This window comes from Somniosus microcephalus, chromosome 25, assembly GCF_052327205.1.
Source record: "Somniosus microcephalus isolate GS21.2 chromosome 25, FLI_Smic_1.0, whole genome shotgun sequence".
Lineage (NCBI taxonomy): Eukaryota > Metazoa > Chordata > Chondrichthyes > Squaliformes > Somniosidae > Somniosus > Somniosus microcephalus.
This window is the reverse complement of record NC_141011.1, coordinates 32,969,473-32,990,694: the sequence shown is the minus strand read 5'-3', so window position 1 is coordinate 32,990,694 and position 21,222 is coordinate 32,969,473. Positions and strand designations below refer to the sequence as shown.

The 21,222-nt window shown below is 49.2% G+C and overlaps 1 protein-coding gene across 3 annotated transcripts in view; it reads right to left on the bottom strand.

Moving 5' to 3' along the window:
• The window catches only part of LOC147100653 (uncharacterized), a 67,386-nt gene that overhangs the window by 13,247 nt on the left and 32,917 nt on the right, over positions 1 to 21,222 (bottom strand). For 2 of the 3 annotated variants that reach the window (XM_085967135.1, XM_085967134.1), the window contains 13 exons: positions 20,771 to 20,963; positions 20,376 to 20,553; positions 19,416 to 19,606; positions 17,648 to 17,856; positions 14,867 to 15,011; positions 13,791 to 14,043; positions 11,197 to 11,314; positions 9,851 to 9,995; positions 8,583 to 8,784; positions 7,855 to 7,997; positions 7,567 to 7,702; positions 6,465 to 6,575; positions 2,885 to 4,193 (listed from right to left, as the gene is read on the bottom strand). In XM_085967135.1, coding sequence (XP_085823261.1) covers positions 4,122 to 4,193; positions 6,465 to 6,575; positions 7,567 to 7,702; positions 7,855 to 7,997; positions 8,583 to 8,784; positions 9,851 to 9,995; positions 11,197 to 11,314; positions 13,791 to 14,043; positions 14,867 to 15,011; positions 17,648 to 17,856; positions 19,416 to 19,606; positions 20,376 to 20,553; positions 20,771 to 20,963 — 2,096 coding nt within the window. In that variant the 3' untranslated portion in view covers positions 2,885 to 4,121. Of the gene's footprint in view, positions 1 to 2,884; positions 4,194 to 6,464; positions 6,576 to 7,566; positions 7,703 to 7,854; positions 7,998 to 8,582; positions 8,785 to 9,850; positions 9,996 to 11,196; positions 11,315 to 13,790; positions 14,044 to 14,866; positions 15,012 to 17,647; positions 17,857 to 19,415; positions 19,607 to 20,375; positions 20,554 to 20,770; positions 20,964 to 21,222 lie in introns of those variants that run through there. The other variant, XR_015073530.1, reaches the window with a different exon arrangement.

Here is a 21,222-nt window from a genome sequence, read left to right as displayed (position 1 = left end):
CGTGTAGCCTTGTTCTGCTCCTACTGTGTTCTAATTCTGTTAGATTTCAGGAGATGGTTTTATTCCTGTTCCTGGCTGGGGTGGAGATCGCCTTTACAGAAGGTAAGTACTGTAGAAAATATAGGGACAGAGTGATCTCCTGGAAGAATTTCGATCGCCTAGATGGGTCGGCGAGGAATTTCCCAGATTTTTTTCTCCCAAATTGGCCATTGGGTCTTTATCTGGTTTTTCGCCTCTCCCGGGAGATCACATGGGTTCGGGTGGATGCAGAGTGATAGAAGATTTGAGGTTAGGATCAGATCAGCCATGATCTTATTGAATGGTGGAGCAGGCTCGAGGGGCCGATTGGCCTACTCCTGCTCCTATTTCTTATGTTCTTATGTTCTTATGTAATATACACTCAGTTCTCGATAGCTTGTATGTATTTGATCTAATTTCTCACGGAGTGGTTGTGCACAGGTGGAGCATTGGGGTGGAATGGTTACCTGTGTTGTTTAATGCAGCGAGACACTATCACGAGTTGCCATGCGTCACTGTTCAATAGTTTTGGCTGTGGCCTGTGATATGCTGAATGTGTGTTAGCTACTAACTGAGGTGCCTCCCTCTGACATACAGCCATCACCCCTTTCCTCTCCATTTTCTCATTTTTCTGCTCCTGTTCACCATCCTGTTTTGTCCTCAATGTTCTTATCTTTGGGACATCTTGCTGCACATGAGCCGAGTGATAGAAACGCAATTTGTTGCTGTAGAGGCTGACACATGCGCCTGACTGATGGTACGGAGCAGAAATTGCACTTTGTACCCTGTGAACCAACGAGTGAGTTTGACGAGTGCACTGAGTTCATGAACTGAATGGATGCCTTGCACGGCCGCAATGCCAAACCCGCCTAAGGAATGAATTCCAGCAACACCAGCTGTACCCAAATCTGTCCCTCAGCATAATCAGCTTATTCTATTTTCAACAGAAAACCCTCTGCTGTCAGCACAAGATGTGTTCGACAAAAGCTCAGTGTGATTTCAGAACAGAAAATGCTGGAAATACACAACAGGTCGGTCAGTATCCAAAAAAAAAGGACAGGTTGCTATTTCAAAACTGATAGAGTTTCACCAAAACATTAACTGGTTTCTGTAATGTGATCACTGGTCTGTGCTGAGTTACCGGGCAGGATGACAATAGGGCTTCTGAAGGAAACACAAAAATTAAATCAGCAAGGATTTCTGCTCCTAATCACTATCCAGTGACTCTTGCTGTCAAGTATGTGTGTGTGCGTACACGTGTGTGTGTGTGTGTGTGTGTGTGTGTGTGTGTGTGTGTGTGTGTGTGTGTGTACGTCTGTATGGTGACAGGATCAGGCTTGCCTGTGATGCCCTCTGTAGTCTAATACCCAGCACACTCGCTCACATATGACGAATAGCGCTTGAGTGATGTACTGCAGGGTAACTGGTGCCCTTAAGAAACTGTGCCCAGCACAAGTCTGTGACATCAAGAGCAAACCAGAACATTTAAAAAAAGAATTAATGTTTTTAAATATTTTAAAGAAAACAGAAGATTGTTTTTCCAAAATGAACTTCTCGGTGTTATTAAAGGATGGGTCTGGATGAGGAATGAATGCTTGTTTAGTTTCTGCTCCTACTTTACACTATATTCCTGTTATTGGAACGTATCTTCAGTAGATACAAAGTGTTTCCTATTTAAGCAGCCAGTTGCACAGTGAGTCTGATGTACGTTTGAGAACATGACTGCATCTGTATTGAGACACTTTTAAAATCTGTGCCCATGAGAGAGGCAGCATGCAGCAGGTTAGCCGACACCTATCACCCTCAAAAAACTCAACAGCAACTGTAAGGTGAAGAACTTAGTGGCATTGTTTGGTGAGATGTCTCTTGGGGCTCAGGAATGGAACGGTCCTGCAGTCTTGTTGCATGTATGTGGGGAGCTACAAACTCACCTAATCCTGTACTAATGTAGGGAATACACAGCCAGCTGTGGGACCATCCTCACACGCATCGAGGCTGAGCAAGCAGTCCGTCCCTGAACCTCAGGAGTGACCATCTCTACAGATCTCAGTCTCTTGTTGAATAAGGCTCCCGTCTCTTGTTCTTGCTGTAGACTGTTTAAGGGTTCTTGCTGTAGACTGTTTAAGGGTTTTAGCAAGACCGGATTCCGGAAATGATGCAGTCCATCCCATGCTATCTCTTTGAATTCAGTTAAGAATGAAAAAGGTTTTACTGAAAACCAAAATTCACCGCATCTCGTAAATGTAGTAAATCGGGTTCGCGCCTTGACAGCAAGTCACTGCTCAACATTTGGATTCACTTCAACCATCATTTAAAGGCCATCATGTTACATGATAGAGTTTTGTTAGGTAAGGGTATCAAGAGATATGGAGCAAAGGCGGGTAAATGGAGTTGAAGTACAGATCGGTCATGATCTAATTGAATGACGGAATAGGCTCGAGGGGCTCATGCCCTACTCCAGTTCAGGTGTGCACACAAACACACGTGTGCAAAGACGTCCCTGGACCTCAGGAGTGACTGTCTCTACAGATGGGTCTTGTAATACCAATAAAAACAGGCAAATATACAAACTCACTCTCGTGCCTGACCAAACATACTGGAAATTGGGCATCGAGCAAACAACTATCAAAAGGCCAAAAATAATATATTCATAGTCCAGCAGAATTAAATACAGGAATTAAAATAGAATGTAAATTTTAAAATATTCTAGAGTTTATAAAATTTACACCCCTCATTCGGCTCTGTCTTCCCCATGGCAATATAATCACACCTGAAGGAATCTGGAGAGACACAAGCAGAAAACTTCAAACCCAAATAAAGCCTCGGTTTAAACCTGGTTCCAGAATTAGCACCCGGACAAATGAGAGGCAGCCAGTCCATTTAATATATCCGTGTCCGTTTAATACATGTGCACACAGACACGTACAGATGCATTTGAAATTTTCCTTAATGACCCTCACTCCTCAAGAAGAGACTCACATTAAAAAAAAAGGAAATTGGGAATTCCTCTTGTCTAGGGCAGCTCCTTCCAATGAAGCTTAAAGTTCACAAATCACAGATAATCCAGAAAAGAGGAATCCCTTTCCCTTTATGTAGAAACCAGCTCTAATTATCCTTCATTCAGCTACATTTCCCCCTGGCAATATAATCACGTCTAAAGGAATCTGGAGAGACACGAGCAAAAAACTTCAAACCCCAAATAAAGCCTCGGTTTGAGCCTTGTTCCAGGATTAGCACCCAGACAAATGCGAGGCTGCCAGTCCATTTAATATAATCGGACTATATTTGTCCAGTTTTACTGTAGTACAGTACACACACAGGCCTGCAGAGTGAGGGACTTGGTCTCGTAATACCAATAAAAACAGGCAACTATACAAACTGTGCCTGATCAAACAGACTGGAAATGGGGCATCGGGAAAACAACTATCAAAAGGCCAAACAGTTCTGAATAATACATTCATTGTCCAGCAGAATTAAATACTGGAATTAACAAAGAACACAAATCTAAAATATTCTAAATTGCAGAGTTTATAAAATTTACACAAAAATTAAAGTAACATGAAAAAATTGAATGAAAAACACACAAAGTACAATTAGTTTAAAAGAAACATTAAAGTCAAAGATTGATGCTGACAGATTAGGTCCACATATAAAGATCAGCGAGTGAAATTGGAGAGAAAACACAAGCATTTAATTTTATGATTTCAAATTGATTCCGTTTGGAAAAGTGGCCAAAATACAATTTTCCCTTGGTTAGATCCCCCAGCGCCATGAACCACTCCCCGGGCAATACCTCAGGCCACTGAACCCACCTCAGGCCTCTGCGAAGCTGCTCATTGTCGAATCACTGGCAGATTACAAAGCAAGACGCCAGGCTCCCTTTGCCTTGTCTGTAAGGAAATGCACAGCCACCAAACTGCCCAACTGGGATCAGAAACCAACTGAAAGAGGAACAAGGACAGACTGACACAGGACACACAAGGCTCTTGTCCACACCTGTAACAGTTTGCAGAGGTTTTGATAATCCTTGGATTCAGCCTTCTGTTCACCTCCACAAGCAAAGACAGTCCGAAGCCCCAGCACAGACTGGCAAAGCTCGATAGTCACTCATCCCCTTGCTGTAATCGTGGGCCGCCCTGTTTTACAGCAGCCAAGCTGCACCAGGCAGTGAAAACCTGGGAGTAAATCAGACACATCAGGCTCATTAGTGCAGCGAGTGGCTATAATGCGTGTGTAAGGATCAGCTATATATCATACAAACATACAACTCAATGTCTTCAGAGAGCGAATTATTCCCTTCTTAAATCACAACTAATCCCATTTCTATTACAGGAAACTTTTTTTTATCCGGCACGGACGGGACCGACGTGGTGCCGGTTCATCAAAAATTCCGGATAACCGAATGCTATAATAAAAGATACGGAACCGAGAGCTCCGTATAAAGCAACAAACCCAACAGCTTCAAAACAATGGCCACAAGTTGCAAGCGTCTCTGTAGCTTAGCAACAGCTGCAGCCACACCCTTGCACAGCAACACATGGAGGAAGGCAAGTAAAAAAAGTTACCTGAACCTACTCCTGAATTTTGCCGGTTAACCGAGATTTCTGGTTATTTAGGTGCCGGTAAATCGAAAGTTTCCTGTACAATATTGCGGACATTATTTATGCTGTATAACATTCAGATGAATAGCAGTCCAAAACAAAACACCAACTCTGCATCTGCCTACTAAGGGAGTCTCAGTGTATTTTGTCTGGGACAAGGTGACAACCAGTTATTTCAGTGCCGCCACTGCTGATATAAAGTGAGTGAGTGACCCAGGAGAGGAGTACACTGGACCGCACTCTAGAACATGAACTGCAGCTCCAGAGTCCTTCCACCCACATCACCTGTTTCACCAGATACAGAGGCACCAACACAGTGCAATATGATTACCAACCAAAACCATCCATGTTTCAAACTGAAGGAGCAAAAATGTAAACAAGCAGCTGGTAGTCTGGACATAAAGGAGGAAAAATCAAATTCTAAGAGGTTCAGCAGAAGTTGTCAGCAGTTAATAACTGTGAATAGCTCAGTGAGTAAATACATCACCCAGTGGTGCTGAGGCAAAAAAGTCAGAGGTTCCATCCTCGGCCTGTGCCTAATCTCAATCAGGGCAGCCATTAGAGGCTCCTGATCATTGCCCTGTGAGCCCTGGGTCAGGGAGGGTAAAACCAGCCAGGGTTCCTGCTCCTGATCACTGCCCAGTGACCCCTGGGTCAGGGAGGGTAAAACCAGCCAGAGTTCCTGCTCCTGATCATTGCCCTATGACCCTGGGTCAGGGAGGGTAAAATCAGCCAGGGTTCCTGCTCCTGATCGCTGCCCAGTGACCCCTGGGTTAGAGAGGGAAAACCAGCCAGTGTTCCTGCTCCTGATCACTGCCCTGTGAGCCCTGGGTTAGAGAGGGGAAATCAGCCAGGGTTCCTGCTCCTGATCACTGCCCTGTGAGCCCTGGGTTAGAGAGGGGAAATCAGCCAGGGTTCCTGCTCCTGATCATTGCCCAGTGACCCCCTGGGTTAGAGAGGGGAAACCAGCCAGGGTTCCTGCTCCTGATCACTGCCCTGTGAGCCCTGGGTCAGGGAGGGTAAAACCAGCCAGTGTTCCTGCTCCTGATCATTGTCCAGTGACCCCTGGGTTAGAGAGGGGAAATCAGCCAGGGTTCCTGCTCCTGATCATTGCCCAGTGACCCCTGGGTTAGAGACAGGGGAAACCAGCCAGGGTTTCTGCTCCTGATCACTGCCCAGTGACCCCTGGGTTAGAGAGGGGAAACCAGCCAGGGTTCCTGTTCCTGATCATTACCCAGTGACCCCTGGGTTAGAGAGGGGAAATCGGCCAGGGTTCCTATTCCTGATCACTGCCCAGTGACCCCTGGGTTAGAGAGGGGAAACCAGCCAGTGTTCCTGCTCCAGATCACTGCCCAGTGACCCCTGGGTTAGAGAGGGGAAACCAGCCAGTGTTCCTGCTCCAGATCACTGCCCAGTGACCCCTGGGTTAGAGAGGGGAAACCAGCCAGGGTTCCTGCTCCAGATCACTGCCCAGTGACCCCTGGGTTAGAAAGGGGAAATCAGCCAGGGTTCCTGCTCCTGATCATTGCCCAGTGACCCCTGGGTTAGAGAGGGGAAATCAGCCAGGGTTCCTGTTCCTGATCACTGCCCAGTGACCCCTGGGTTAGAGAGGGGAAATCAGCCAGGGTTCCTGCTCCTGATCACTGTCCAGGTGACCCCAGCTGAAAAATGCAGGTGTGTGGGTGCCAGCCCCCAATGTCTGGTTCACACATTGAGAATGGGCGAGACCAAGGAGCTTTAGATAGAGTGGGCGAGAAACTGAAGCCATTTAACGGTGAGAATCAGCACCTTCTGGAGAGTGGTGATTGATATTGTAGTCGTGCTATTTGTAACTCTGGTACCTACTTCCGACATCAGGATCCTGTCGTCCTGAGCTGCAAACACACGCGACACCTGCATCTGTACGAAGCGTCTCCGCCACACTTGCCATGCCTTCCCCTCCAGCCTCTGCTGGCACTGTGTGTGGGAGAGAAGCTTCTGTTAGTGTGAAAATCAGTGCAAGCAGCAAACACAGCACGGAACCAGCAGCGCCCGACTGTTCACTTCTAAAGGCGTCCAGGGTACGGGCGGATTAAGGAACGATCCGTATCCCCACTACCGGCACGCAGGGAGGGGGCGCTTCTCGTGTTTATCTGTCAATATGACAAGGCCAAGGATCACCTGCTGGACGGAGCCCATCATCCTAGTCCTGCCCACAAAGATGATCGATAGCTCGACAAATGAACATCTGAGGCGCGAAGCAGATATGGAAGTTGCTTCTACGGGGAGGTTATTCTGGGGAGTGGCTGCCTTGCTCCTGGCGATCCTCCTTACATCGGCACATTTCGACATGAACATTTTTATGCAGCTCGGTGATTTATTAACAAGATGTGAGCAGGGAGTTGAGGGAAGGCTCTGCGACCAACATGTTACCGACCATTGCAGCTGATCAGAGACAAGTAGAGACTGCACGCTTCCTGTCCCCCAGAGAGAGAATGGGAGAGGGAGGGTAAATGATCCTGGGCCAGCCTCAGACCTACTAATGGTGAGTGTGCTGAGTGTAGGACAGCCCATGTGAAAGGCAATTAGTGACCAAGGAGCTTTAGATAGAGTGGGAGAGTGCTCCCACTCAGCCAAGCTAACACTTAAAACTCCAAATACTCTCAGATTTTATTATTATTATTTGTCCAGATTCTGGATTACAGCCTAGACCATGAAATCAGTTTAAGGACTGTCAAACTCAACAAGTAATTAGTAAAAATCAAATCCTAGTTAAAAGCCCTGCTGAAAGTCAGTGCAAACTGGAACAGGACAGCTGTACAATAAATAATCCCGTGTTGTGGACTATTTATAATAATCCATGTTGAATACTGACAGTAAATTATTTACCTAAATGTAGATTAAAACATTCAGCACGCAAACTGATCAAATATAAAGTGATTTGTATCAGATATTGTGATTCACTCACCAGTCCCCTAGTCACTAGCAAGCCGACAGTGAAGCTCTTCCACTGTTCCCAGATCTCTTGCATCTCCTCAACTCTCTTCTTCTCCAGGAACTGTTGCAGGAGAGTTTTGTTCCGCCAGATTATCAGAAATCGTTTGCTGCAGAAAAATAGAGCCGGCTTGTAAATACATCCTTAACTCATTAACCCCACACCGTCATTTCCTACAATGCATAAAAACGCTTTGTATGTTATAAATGAGGACATCCAATGACGTTAGTATTTATGCAACAACGCAAGACTAAAAATCACCATAATCGATTCCTGTGGTGCTCCTCTGCCCGACAGTCCAGAACATTCCACAGATCTGCCTGCTTCCGTGCCAACACGATGAGAACCCATCGTGACACAAATTTCTGGGACACGTATCTGGAGCGATGTCTGACTGCTTGCATCTGTGAAAAAAAGCACGAACACTGCATCATATTGAGGTGCTCCTGGGCTGCAGGAAGTGACTCGGTCAGATAAAGATCACTCGGTAACAACCATTAGCCTCTCGTGGGCTGACCACAGCCAGCAACCCAAGCAAAGTGCTGGAACATTTCACCTCCACCAGTTTTAAGTTACCTGAAACTCTGGCACACACCTATTCTCTTCCACTCCTGTATTTACATTAAATGCCCAGCACCATCAGAAATGACTGCACTGCCAACTCCGATTACATTTGAATTCTCCCTCGCTCGTCTTATTTTTTGCTCTCTGAAGAAGCTGACTTGGTTTGGCCTCAGGTTCCACGGGCACTGGCTGCCCTCAAGTGGCCCAGGAGCACCAAGAGCCCAGCAACTAACTGAACACAGACCAGGGATCCATCCTGGGATCTGCTGGCTTCGATGTCTCAGTACCACCTTAGCCCACTAGCCCATGGAAGAAGCAAACTTTCTCATCTTGAACTTCAATAAATTATGAATAAAATCACAGAAAAGTAGTATCTAACAGTAAGTAATGAAATTCTGAGTCAGCACGCGCCTCTCCACACCTACCTCCCCGTACCAGGATCTTAGTGCTTTCTGTAGGATTTGCTCAGTCCGTCTTTGTACCAGTAAAATCAGCTTACGATGTAGGCTCAACTGATTTCTCCACATCACAAACACTGAGCTTAGCTGCAGCACTGAAACTTGAGCCGAAACAGTCAGCACCCATCGCTTCTGCTGATGAACAAATCCAACCCAAGAGTGAAGGGACCTAGGAATGGATGAGAAACGAAAAATTCAAACTCGGCAGTTTATCCACTGAGGAGCAGAACAATACAGACAACAACAACTTGCATGTATATAGCACCTTTAACATAGTAAAACGTCCCAAGGTGCTTCACAGGAGCGTTATAAAACAAAATTTGACACTGAGCCACATAAGGAGAAATTAGGGCAGATGAGAGGTAGATTTTAAAGAGTGTCTTAAAGGAGGAAAGAGAGGTAGAGAAGTTTAGGGAGGGAATTGCAGAGCTTAGGGCCTTGGCAGCCGAAGGCACGGTCACCAATGGTTGAGCAATTAAAATCAGGGATGCTCCAGAGGGCAGAATTAGAGGAGCGCAGATATCCCAGGGGGGTGGTTGTGGGGATGGAGGAGATTACAAAGATAGGAAGGGGACGAGGCCATGGAGGGATTTGAAGAGGATGAGAACCGGGAGCCAATGTAGGTCAGCGAACACAGGGGTGATGGGTGAACGGGATTTGGTGCGAGTTAGGATACGGGCAGCAGACCAGGAAACTCCTGGCTCAATCCCTGATTTGTGCTGTGTTAGCTGAGCTCAAACAGGCAGCAATGAGGCTACAATGGTTATTGTAACAGAACATTATATACAGCAGTGTTGTATCTCTGTAACACTGCATTATGTCTCAGTATAGCCCATCAGTTGATACCATAAGATGTGAAATGCTCTGTCTTGTGACAGCACCGTAGAGAAAAGTTGTGCTGATAACTGAAGTTCAATAGTAAAATTTAAACACGGCAGCTTCAAATAAGGTAAAAACAGATCAAATAGATCCAGCTTCTATGGTATGTACAAATAACAAAGCAAAGTTTTGCAACATATTCAAGGCCATTATACACAAGTTTCATCCTAATGATTCATGATGTTATGGGTTGTGACTACAGCTAGGGGTGTGCTTAAATTCTTGCTCTTTATTTGGCTGTGATGAGGTGAGGAGCAGCAAGGGGAAGGCAAATGGGAAACCAAATAGCAGCAGAATCTGCTTTCAACTGCTGCAAGTGGTGTGAGAGCACAGGGATTATTGTGGCTTAGTCATACCTGCGGAGTAAAGTTAGATGGTAGAACCTGGCGGCCTCTTTCTGTTTCGGATATAATGTCACCATCTGATGAAATGCAGCCTGCATCACCCGCCGCTGTGCTGCACATACCATCATCCTCTGCCTCGCATCATCATCCTTTCGCTCTGAAAAGGCAATAAATTGAGTCTAGTTCATCTGTCAGAACTGCTAACGATGAACATTACAATAATGGACCAGTCCTGTTCCACACTCCTCCTGTAAAATGTACCTGGATATGGTCGACGTAAAAGTATGAGAACCACAGCAACACGTGTGGCTGATAATTAGTAGGGCTGCAACACTGCAAAACTCAGATTGGCAGGTATTTTGAAATAAATATTTATTTCACTGTTAAAAAATGTTTTTCAAAAACACTTCAACCAATCAGGATGGTTGACACACACACTGCACAATCAAGACAGTACAAGATCCTGTTGGCTCTCAATTCACTCTTGCTCGTCACAATTTAGAGAAAATACTTCAGGGGCCAGAGTGAGTCAGTGATGGAGAGTGGGCAACACCTGAGATTTTGTTAACACTGCATTGCTTTTACATTATCGTTTTAATATATGTGATTGAGAGAGAGACACACACATATAATGGTGTTTATTGAAACAATAATGCAAAATACAGGAAACTTTGGTTTATCTGGAGGTTAACTGTCCGGAATGCTCGATCCACCAGCAAAATTCAGGAGTTGGTTCAGTAAGTTTTTTTTTCTTTTCGTTGCTTTTTTTTCACCAGTCAGGCTCTGCAAGGTCTAGCTAAAGCGGTTAGCTACAGAGACGCTTGCAAGCTACAACCGACTGTTTAGAAGCTGTAAGCAACAGGGTTTGTTGCTAGATACGGAGCTCAAAAGCTCCGTATGTTTTAACATTAGCGCTGGTTTGTCCGGCAGTTTTGATGGGACGGCAACAGCTCGGTCCCGTCGGTGCCGGATATCACAAAGTTTCCTGTATATGTGGTTCACTGGGATAGGGTGAGGAGAGAGAAACACACACAGGCAGATACACACACATCTGTGCGTGAGAGAGATAATGGTGAGCAGTAAAACAAGAGTGCAAAATCAAGAAATGGTTAATGAAACTGCGAGTGTTGGCAGTGCTGTGGACGGGGAATATTTTGAGGTCTGGGATTTCACATATCACTTTGACACAACCTCACTGCATTTCTCTGTGTTTCAGTTCCCTCCCCGGGTGTGAGGACAGAACCGTCACAACTTCTCTAACAGTTCATTACATTTCTGAGCGGCTTTCCATCATAGCTCTAGACTGACACCCAACAAAAGCAGCTTGTAATTTTAAGAAGGTTTTCCAGCACTCTCACCTTTCACCAAGTTGGCCCAGGCAGTAAAGAGCAACTTCAGTCGCCTCCCTTCAATGTTATCAGCAAGCTGATGGGACAGCTGGGATAATCTGATTGCTTCCTTCCAACTGCTGAAAAACTGTAAAAAAAAAATCCACATGTAAACAGTAACACACACAGTGCGCTCACAAGAGATCATGGTCCAAAATAACAGCAATAGGACCAACAAAAGCAAACCTAAGCAAAAGCCTAAGCCGTGAGTGTCAGAAGACTGTGGAGCACATCACAGCAGAGCTGGACCTTGTCCTCATCTGACCTCACCCTAGGTTGGCAGGGGAAGGTCAGCCACTCCTGATCGCTAAATACTGGTGGAAAATATATGTGTGGATATCGGGTGAGGCTGAGTCGGATCGGCCCCGAGGTTAACCAGCCTCCTAGTATCCACTCCCTAGGCTGGCGCACGGAGAATGGACACTCGGTGAGGTACTGGAGACACTGCTGCTCAGGAGACTGCACCCAACAAGAGTCAGCGCCTTCAGAAGAGGGGGAAAATTAGTCAGATAAAAAAACTCAAAATTAGTTGTGCCGAGAGGAGTTTCATTTTTTTTAGCTCCCATTTAATTTATTTGGAGGAAGATTTAAAAATCAGAGTCTTTCTCCTCGGTTCTTTCCAGTTTGGCAGTGAAGTTGTGCTGCCCTTACATGGCCTGTTGCCAGTGCTGCCCTCATGTGGCCAGTAGATAATGCCACCTCATGTCAGCCTGACCAGCAGCTTGGCCTTGATTCACCAGCAAATAGCAGATGTTCATTGATTTATGTGCTTAACATCACCAATATTTACCAGTTAAACACATAAATCTATGTAAATACCGACTTTAATTTGTTCTAAACAGTAACATTAAAAGGACTTTGTTCTGTGTGGGGTTGGGGGAGTGGAAGGATGGTGAGGGGAAGGTGGAAGGCAGGGGAGCGGGAAGGGAGGGGAGAGGGAGGGGAGGGGAGGGGAGGGGAGAGGGAGGGGAGGGGGGAGGGAGGGGAGGGGGGAGGGAGGGGAGGGGAACGGAAGGGAGGGGAGGGGAAGGGAAGGGGGGGAGGGGAGGGGAGGGGGAGGGGAAGGGAGGGGAGGGGGAGGGGAAGGGAGGGGAGGGGAGGAGAGGGGGAGGGGAAGGGAGGAGAGGGGGAGGGGAAGGGAGGGGAGGGGGAGGGGGAAGGGAGGGGGAAGGGAGGGGAGGGGGAGGGGAAGGGGAGGGGAAGGGGAGGGAGGGGAGGGGAGAGGGGAAGGGGGGTGGAAGGGAGGGGAGGGGGGGTGGAAGGCAGGAGGGGGGGGTGGAAGGCAGGAGGGGGGGGTGGAAGTGAGTGGAGGGGAGAGTGGAAGGGAAGAGGAGGGGAGGGGAGGAGGGGAGGGATGGTGTTTTGGTGTAACACTAATTGTCCATGTGCCACAGTGGGGAAAAATGAGAAGGAGTTTGTGTTCAATTTTGGTTGCTCCAACTTCGGGAGGATATAATGGCTTTGGAGGGAGTCCAGTGATGATTCACCAGGATGATTCTTGGGAAGGTGGGACTGAGAACGGATTGAGGTGTTTAAAATAATGATGGGGATTGACAGGGTAAATGCATAAGAATTCTTCTCTCCAGTACAGTAACCTCCGACAAGGGAGACAAAATCTTATAAATCAACCATAAACTGGTTAAAAGTGAAGCAGAAAGGGCTAGGAGGATGTCAAATGCCTTAGGAGGCCATGGATGCAAAATCAATTGAGGTATTTAAAGGGGAGATCATTATTTGAGCAGTAATGGTGTTAAAGGATTGGGGAAAGAGCCGGGAATTTGGATTAGAGATGGAGCTATGATGGCTCTCAAACTGATGGAGCAGGCGTGATGGGTAAACGTCCGACTCCTGTTCCTATGGAAGTCCAACTGGTGTCTTGGATACTGGGAGTTCAGAACAAGGGGAGCAAGTTCACCCCATAGAGCCGATCCGTCCAGAACCTTACACCATCCTGGACACATCGAGATGCTGCAATGGAGAGACTTTCGGGTCTTGCTGGATGCACAAACTAAGATGGGCTGTGGGAGCTCCTCATCTGTAATTATCTTACAGCCTTTGATTCTCCTCAGTTTGTTTAACTTCCTGTGAGAGTGTTTAAGCAGAGGGAAGCGGACTGAAGATAACCGAACAAAGCAGGAGCTGGCGAGCGGAGTGCTGTCGGGCACGAGTAGTCATTCAAACAGAAATGATACTAGAGAGGATCATGTTACTTACAAAAGGTATTGTTCAGAAGAGCTGATGAAAGGTTAGAGGAACCGGTTATTTAATTCTTAGCCCGATGTTCAGCTGCGGGACAACGCAGTGTCCTCAGGATCAGGCGAGATTGTCAGCCTCGAGCATTGGACCCCAAGCCAACCATTATCTCCTTATTTTCTCTTTTAATTTAAGGCTTAATATAACGGCTATTTCCCTTGTTCTATCACTGGTCGCTGATGTAGAAGGAACATACTGTTATATGGCAGGAGCTGGGCATTCTTTGGAAAGCATCAATTCTTATTCTTCAGTTATAGTTACTTTTATATAAAAGACTGAGTAACTGGGACTAAGCTCAATGAATCACCTACTATTTGGGTAAGGACTGCATGTCGATGTCTGACAGCTCGGCCGAATAACGTCCTCTGTCTCCAGCAATGGGCAGCTCTCTGGGCTGTTCGGAGCTGTCTGTGATACTTTGAGAAGCGCCTGAGCTCAGAGCGATACCTCCACCAACTAAAAGCCCCCCACAGTGTGCGCTGGATCTGTCCAGTCTGAAATGCCCACAGGTTCTGCCGCCTCTCCTCTGTCTGAAGAGTGGCAAAGTGCCAAGCCCGCAGATACCTGCACCAAGGAAGCAATCACATCAATCAGAAACATTTCACAGGTGTGCTAGGAGCTAAAGATTTACAGTTACCGTCATCAAAACATCTTCACCTTTCCAAGAAGAACTAAGTTACGGAATAGCAAACATGTGGAGGCCCCGAGATTTCCTGCACAGCCCTCGGTCCAGAGAGGTCACTCACCAAACTGGGCCTGACAGGGGCAGAACTTTAATCTGAAGCGGTTGAACCTTTCCCCCAGCTCAGGCCTCCTTTCTGCTGCATCCACATCAGCCCAGAAATGTCACACAGCTAGGGCCTCTGCCCCACCCCCAGTTTTCATCGATCAACAGGACAGGTCTGTGCACCAAACAGGCTCGCAACAGATGCTGCCCCCCGGTGACCTACTGGCATCTCCATGGTGATCTACTGGCATCTCCTTGGGGCCCTACTGCCATTTCTGGTGCAGAAAGGGAGTCACCTAAAGTGCAGCTGTCCAACAACATGTCTGCTGCTGATACGAGATGCAGTGTTAGAGTAATGCAGCGTCACAGTGGAGCCAGTCCAGATAACCTCAGTGCTACAAGTACTGAAAGAGTCCCCACAGCAGGGACCTTTAACAGGCAGTAGGCCAGTAACCCAGCTTCCAATCAGTGTAAATGAAGAGCATCGTACCACATGTTGAGCAAGTGGTGATCCCCAGGATTGTAATCAGTGAGAATTAACATACAGCATTCATTCGCATCTCATTCCCGAGCAGCATGAGGACAGTAACTGGGACTAAGCTCAATGAATTACTAACTTTACCCAAGGAGCACTGACTCGCAGTAATAATCATTTCAGACCTGCGCAGCAACATCCCGTCCGCCATTATCTTCATATTTCGCTGTCTCTCCGCTTTCTGCTGCCAGGTGCTGAGAATCAACAGCTTCACTCTCTGTGCCTGAACAAAAAGGAAACGAGCCTGGAGGTCGTGGACATGCCGTCTCTCTGGAGGAAGCAACACAATGTACAAAATAAGAATCACAGGAAGAACGAGGATTTACTTTCAATGAAAAGATTAAAATCATCACTTGTTAATCCACTGACACTGCAGGGAGCGCCAAGAACTTAAACTACAAATTCATTCTCTTCACTGGTGCTTATCTGTGGCACCTTTTACAGAGAATCAACACACACAGCTTTGGAGTGGTGGGAAACTAGTACAATATCCTGCACCGAGACCAAAACCTCAGCCAAAGCACAGTGTGGGGTGTGTGCGGTGGGTCTGTGAGGAGGGAGGTGAACAAAGGGGGTGAGCGGAGACTGAGTGGAGGGTCTGTGCGGAGGGGGTGAGAGGAGATTGAGTGGAGGGTCTGTGCGGAGGGGGTGAGCGGAGATTGAGTGGAGGGTCTGTGCGGAGGGGGTGAGCGGAGATTGAGTGGAGGGTCTGTGCGGAGGGGGTGTGCGGAGATTGAGTGGAGGGTCTGTGCGGAGGGGGTGAGCGGAGACTGAGTGGAGGGTCTGTGCGGAGGGGGTGTGCGGAGATTGAGTGGAGGGTCTGTGCGGAGGGGGTGAGCGGAGACTGAGTGGAGGGTCTGTTTGGAGGGGGTGTGCGGAGATTGAGTGGAGGGTCTGTGCGGAGAGGGTGAGCGGAGATTGAGTGGAGGGTCTGTGCGGAGGGGGTGAGCGGAGATTGAGTGGAGGGTCTGTGCGGAGGGGGTGTGCGGAGATTGAGCGGAGGGTCTGTGCGGAGGGGGTGTGCGGAGATTGAGTGGAGGGTCTGTGCGGAGGGGGTGAGCGGAGATTGAGTGGAGGGTCTGTGCGGAGGGGGTGTGCGGAGATTTAGTGTGGACGGGCTGTGTGGAGGGGGTGTGCGGAGATTTAGTGTGGACGGGCTGTGTGGAGGGGGTGAGCCGAGGTGCCCAGCGGAGGGGCAGAGAAGAGGCTCGCTGCTTCCCACAGGTAGTCAGGAAAAACATGGAGGGAAGATTCAATTATAGCTGCAAAACTTCAGATCTCAGTCACTGGATTTTCAAATGACTTCACTCACATGGATACGGTTTAGAGGATTGGTCGGTAATAACCAGGTGATAACTGGTCTAGCCAGGTAACAGCAGGTGATAACCGGTCTAGCCAGGTAACAGCAGGTGATAACCGGTCTAGCCAGGTAACAGCAGGTGATAACCGGTCTAGCCAGGTAACAGCAGGTGATAACCGGTCTAGCCAGGTAACAGCAGGTGATAACCGGTCTAGCCAGGTAACAGCAGGTGATAACCGGTCTAGCCAGGTAACAGCAGGTGATAACCGGTCTAGCCAGGCAACAGCAGGTGATAACCCGTCTAGCCAGGCAACAGCAGGTGATAACCGGTCTAGCCAGGCAACAGCAGGTGATAACCGGTCTAGCCAGGTAACAGCAGGTGATAACCGGTCTAGCCAGGCAACAGCAGGTGATAACCGGTCTAGCCAGGTAACAGCAGGTGATAACCGGTCTAGCCAGGTAACAGCAGGTGATAACCGGTCTAGCCAGGTAACAGGTGATAACCGGTCTAGCCAGGTAACAGCAGGTGATAACCGGCCTAGCCAGGTAACAGCAGGTGATAACCGGCCTAGCCAGGTAACAGGTGATAACCGGTCTAGCCAGGTAACAGGTGATAACCGGTCTAGCCAGGTAACAGCAGGTGATAACCGGTCTAGCCAGGTAACAGCAGGTGATAACCGGCCTAGCCAGGTAACAGCAGGTGGTAACCGGTCTAGCCAGGTAACAGCAGGTGATAACCGGTCTAGCCAGGTAACAGCAGGTGATAACCGGTCTAGCCAGGTAACAGCAGGTGATAACCGGTCTAGCCAGGTAACAGCAGGTGGTAACCGGTCTAGCCAGGTAACAGCAGGTGATAACCGGTCTAGCCAGGTGACAGCAGGTGATAACCGGTCTAGCCAGGTGACAGCAGGTGATAACCGGTCTAGCCAGGTAACAGCAGGTGATAACCGGTCTAGCCAGGTGACAGCAGGTGATAACCGGTCTAGCCAGGTGACAGCAGGTGATAACCGGTCTAGCCAGGTAACAGCAGGTGATAACCGGTCTAGCCAGGTGACAGCAGGTGGTAACCGGTCTAGCCAGGTGACAGCAGGTGATAACCGGTCTAGCCAGGTAACAGCAGGTGATAACCGGTCTAGCCAGGTAACAGCAGGTGATAACCGGTCTAGCCAGGTGACAGCAGGTGATAACCGGTCTAGCCAGGTAACAGCAGGTGATAACCGGTCTAGCCAGGTAACAGCAGGTGATAACCGGTCTAGCCAGGTGACAGCAGGTGATAACCGGTCTAGCCAGGTAACAGCAGGTGATAACCGGTCTAGCCAGGTGACAGCAGGTGATAACCGGTCTAGCCAGGTGACAGCAGGTGATAACCGGTCTAGCCAGGTGACAGCAGGTGATAACCGGTCTAGCCAGGTAACAGCAGGTGATAACCGGTCTAGCCAGGTGACAGCAGGTGATAACCGGTCTAGCCAGGTGACAGCAGGTGATAACCGGTCTAGCCAGGTGACGGGTGATAAAAGATCTACTTGGCTCGCTTGTAATTTTGATGCATTGTTTGCTCAGGTGTAAACAGCAGCCCTGCCCCGGCACCTCCTATGCCGACACTCACTCCGTGTATGTGCGTGCCACTGGGACATGGCCTTTTGAATTAGCTGACGTGACGTCTCTCTGCATCTTCTGTCAGCTTCCAGTTTTTGGAGTAAACGCATTTTCCAAAGGGTGAGCACAATTCGGCACTGCCGGCCAAAAGAAAACCTGTCAACCAACTCTCGGCATCTCCGACGGCCTTGCCTCCAGTGGCTCCAACTCAGAAACGCTCTGCAGGAAGTAAATTGCACACAGATTCTTATTTAATCCTCTACATAAAAGTTATCAACCTGTTGCTTCCAGTTTACAAGACTATTGACACTAAACCAGGGTTAAAATCAGTTGGAACTGGTCAGAGTTGGTCCCTGGATTGAAGACTGATGAACGGGAAGCTGGAGGCTGTGGTTCCGCTGACCCTGGGGAAGCAGGAGTTGGCCACAATCCCTGGCTAGACCCTCCCGCTCGGCCTGCACAATGATTGATGGCACCAAACACTGTAAGGAGAGGAGAGGTAAAGCAAATAGCATCCCTGTGGCTCCACGGGTACAGACAGCGCCCGGTGTGGACCTGAACCAGGTCCCAGGCACCATCCACGGTCCGTGCTGTTAGCTGATCTCAGACACGGCAACAGTGGGACACTGCGATTGGCCTCAATTCACCATGGGCTGGGGACAGGGAGGGAAGAGAGAAAATTAGAAAATCAGGCAAGGTTCTCCCTCCTGATCACCGTCCAGCAGCCCTCACTAGTGCACAGGCAGGATTAGGCTGGACTCCGATACCTGTTGTGGTTGAATAGTCTCCCGACAATCACTATTTAGACTCACATAAAGAATGGACTTGATTGTGGTGTTGGAAGGCAGCCGGTGCTTGTGGAGCTCGCACCTTCAGGAGAGGAGGGGCCCGGAACCCCAGTGAGAGTCAGCACCTTCAGGAGAGGAGGGGCCTGGAACCCCAGTGAGAGTCGGCACCTTCAGGAGAGGAGGGGAGCTGAACCCCAGTGAGAGTCGGCACCTTCAGGAGAGGAGGGGCCTGGAACCCCAGTGAGAGTCAGCACCTTCAGGAGAGGAGGGGCCCGGAACCCCAGTGAGAGTCAGCACCTTCAGGAGAGGAGGGGACCTGAACCCCAGTGAGAGTCAGCACCTTCAGGAGAGGAGGGGACCTGAACCCCAGTGAGTCAGCACCTTCAGGAGAGGAGGAGCCCGGAACCCCAGTGAGAGTCAGCACCTTCAGGAGAGGAGGGACCCGGAACCCCAGTGAGAGTCAGCACCTTCAGGAGAGGAGGGACCCGGAACCCCAGTGAGTCAGCACCTTCAGGAGAGGAGGGACCCGGAACCCCAGTGAGAGTCAGCACCTTCAGGAGAGGAGGGGACCTGAACCCCAGTGAGAGCCAGCACCTTCAGGAGAGGAGGGGAGCTGAACCCCAGTGAGAGTCAGCACCTTCAGGAGAGGAGGGGACCTGAACCCCAGTGAGAGTCCGCACCTTCAGGAGAGGAGGGGAGCTGAACCCCAGTGAGAGTCAGCACCTTCAGGAGAGGAGGGGAGCTGAACCCCAGTGAGAGTCAGCACCTTCAGGAGAGGAGGGGACCTGAACCCCAGTGAGAGTCAGCACCTTCAGGAGAGGAGGGGCCCGGAACCCCAGTGAGAGTCAGCACCTTCAGGAGAGGAGGGGAGCTGAACCCCAGTGAGAGTCAGCACCTTCAGGAGAGGAGGGGCAAATAAAACAAAAACCAACAAGAAAGAAGTGAGCAGCCGGCAAATAGCGGAATATCAACTAACACTCGCTCGCGTACCGTGCCAGCAGGGACCGTTGGTGAAACCGATCCACTTGGCGCACTTGTCGAAATCGTGCAGCCCAGAGCACCAGGTGCTGTTCAACCACGTGCTTCTCCACTTTGCGCTGAAGCCACTTTCCTGCTCTCTCCAGGTCAGGTCTGTTCACTGGTCTTGCTTCATGTAACCTGTCTGGTCGCAGCACAATCCCCTACAAGTAAATGTCACAAATAATCAGTTACAGTCTTTCTATGTTTGGATTTTCATTTTACTTTTCAGGCCCTCTGGCAGGAACATCAACCAAGAACACAGCAGTGTTAGAAAGGCTACCACCTCCAAACAGGTACACACAAACAGGAGGCTAACCTGCCTTCACTACACAGAGCAGGTATTTCAGTTGTAGGGGTATTTAGATTGTGCTGCAGTGTGATTAAGGAGTCACTTTTAGAAAAGAAACATTTAAAAGGCAATGCAGAAAGGGCAGGGGAATGGGACTAACGGGAGAGCTCTTTCAGTGAGGGGGCACGGGGCGATGGGCCAAATGGGGAGAGGGTAGTGGATGAGCCCTTTAATAAGCACTGCTGAAGGGTCTTTCCTGCCCGTTAGTGCCACGAGTTTCTGGATGAGTATATCACGCAGCGAGTCAGGTGCTGGGGCAGCCCAGTATCACAAAAGGCTCCTCCAACCAGATACTTCCGGCGCATGCTCTGGACCCCTACGGAGGAGGCCGATCCAATATGGCGGGCGATGCATAACCAGCACGGGACGGACATGCCCGCCATATTGATCATTTAGGCACCCGTTTTACACTGGAATCTCTGGACTACTGGGATAACTAACTTTTCAACTGTTGACAGAAACACCAACATTTTCAGAATGTGTATAAGGTGATAGTTTATCAGCCAGGAGCCTCGGACTTCGCTGTCTGAACATTATTTGCTCTATCTGTCTGGGGTCTCGGGCATGTATTATCCATCTACCTGTTCAGGTGATCTGCAGCTAGTGTCGGACGACTCCTCTGTACCCGATAATATGACCGTGCGGTTCTGCTGAGGCAGATGTTTGCTGAAGCCCTGCAGACGCGGTTGGAAGGATTCCTCAGGCCAAGGTTTCGGAGCATCCTGCAATCGGCTCCATGTCGGCATCCTGTAGAACTCACTGGATATAAGATCACCAATTCAGTCCCAAAATATGCACAAAAACTCCTGAAAACCATCTCGCTCTTTGGGGATCAGACTCCCAAATTTAGCCTCGACAATGTGCCTTAACTCACCTGCTCTCCCTCAGTGTTCAGATTAAAGTCCCCCCACCCACCCACCCCCAGTCCCTACCTTCAACCACTTCCCACCCCAGCCCCCCGACTCCCACATCATACTTAGCCAGCTGCAGTTTGTACATGTCCTCTCTCCAGTCGTGGAATGCTGGCTGCAGTGTCTGGTCGGGGCAAATACCATCCGGTGAATGGGGCTCTCGCCGAGATAGCTGGACATCCTCCACTTGGACACAGGTCTCACTTACTCCATCCTGGATGTAGTCATCATCCTCTCCTTGATTCCAACAGCCAAGAGCTAAACAGAGACACACAGAAAATAAGCCCAGTTTGAATGAAAGAATGTAGGCCCTGAATATACATTTGTGTGAGATCAGCTCCTCTGTTCTGGCCACGTCAGGGAGGGGGAGGGAGGGGAGGGGTGGCGGGCGGAGGGGAGGGGGTGGCGGGCGGAGGGGAGGGCGGAGGGGAGAGGGACGGAGGGGAGGGGGTGGCGGGCAGAGGGGAGGTGGTGGCGGGCGGAGGGGAGGGGGTTTCAGAAGGGGAGGGAGGGGGTG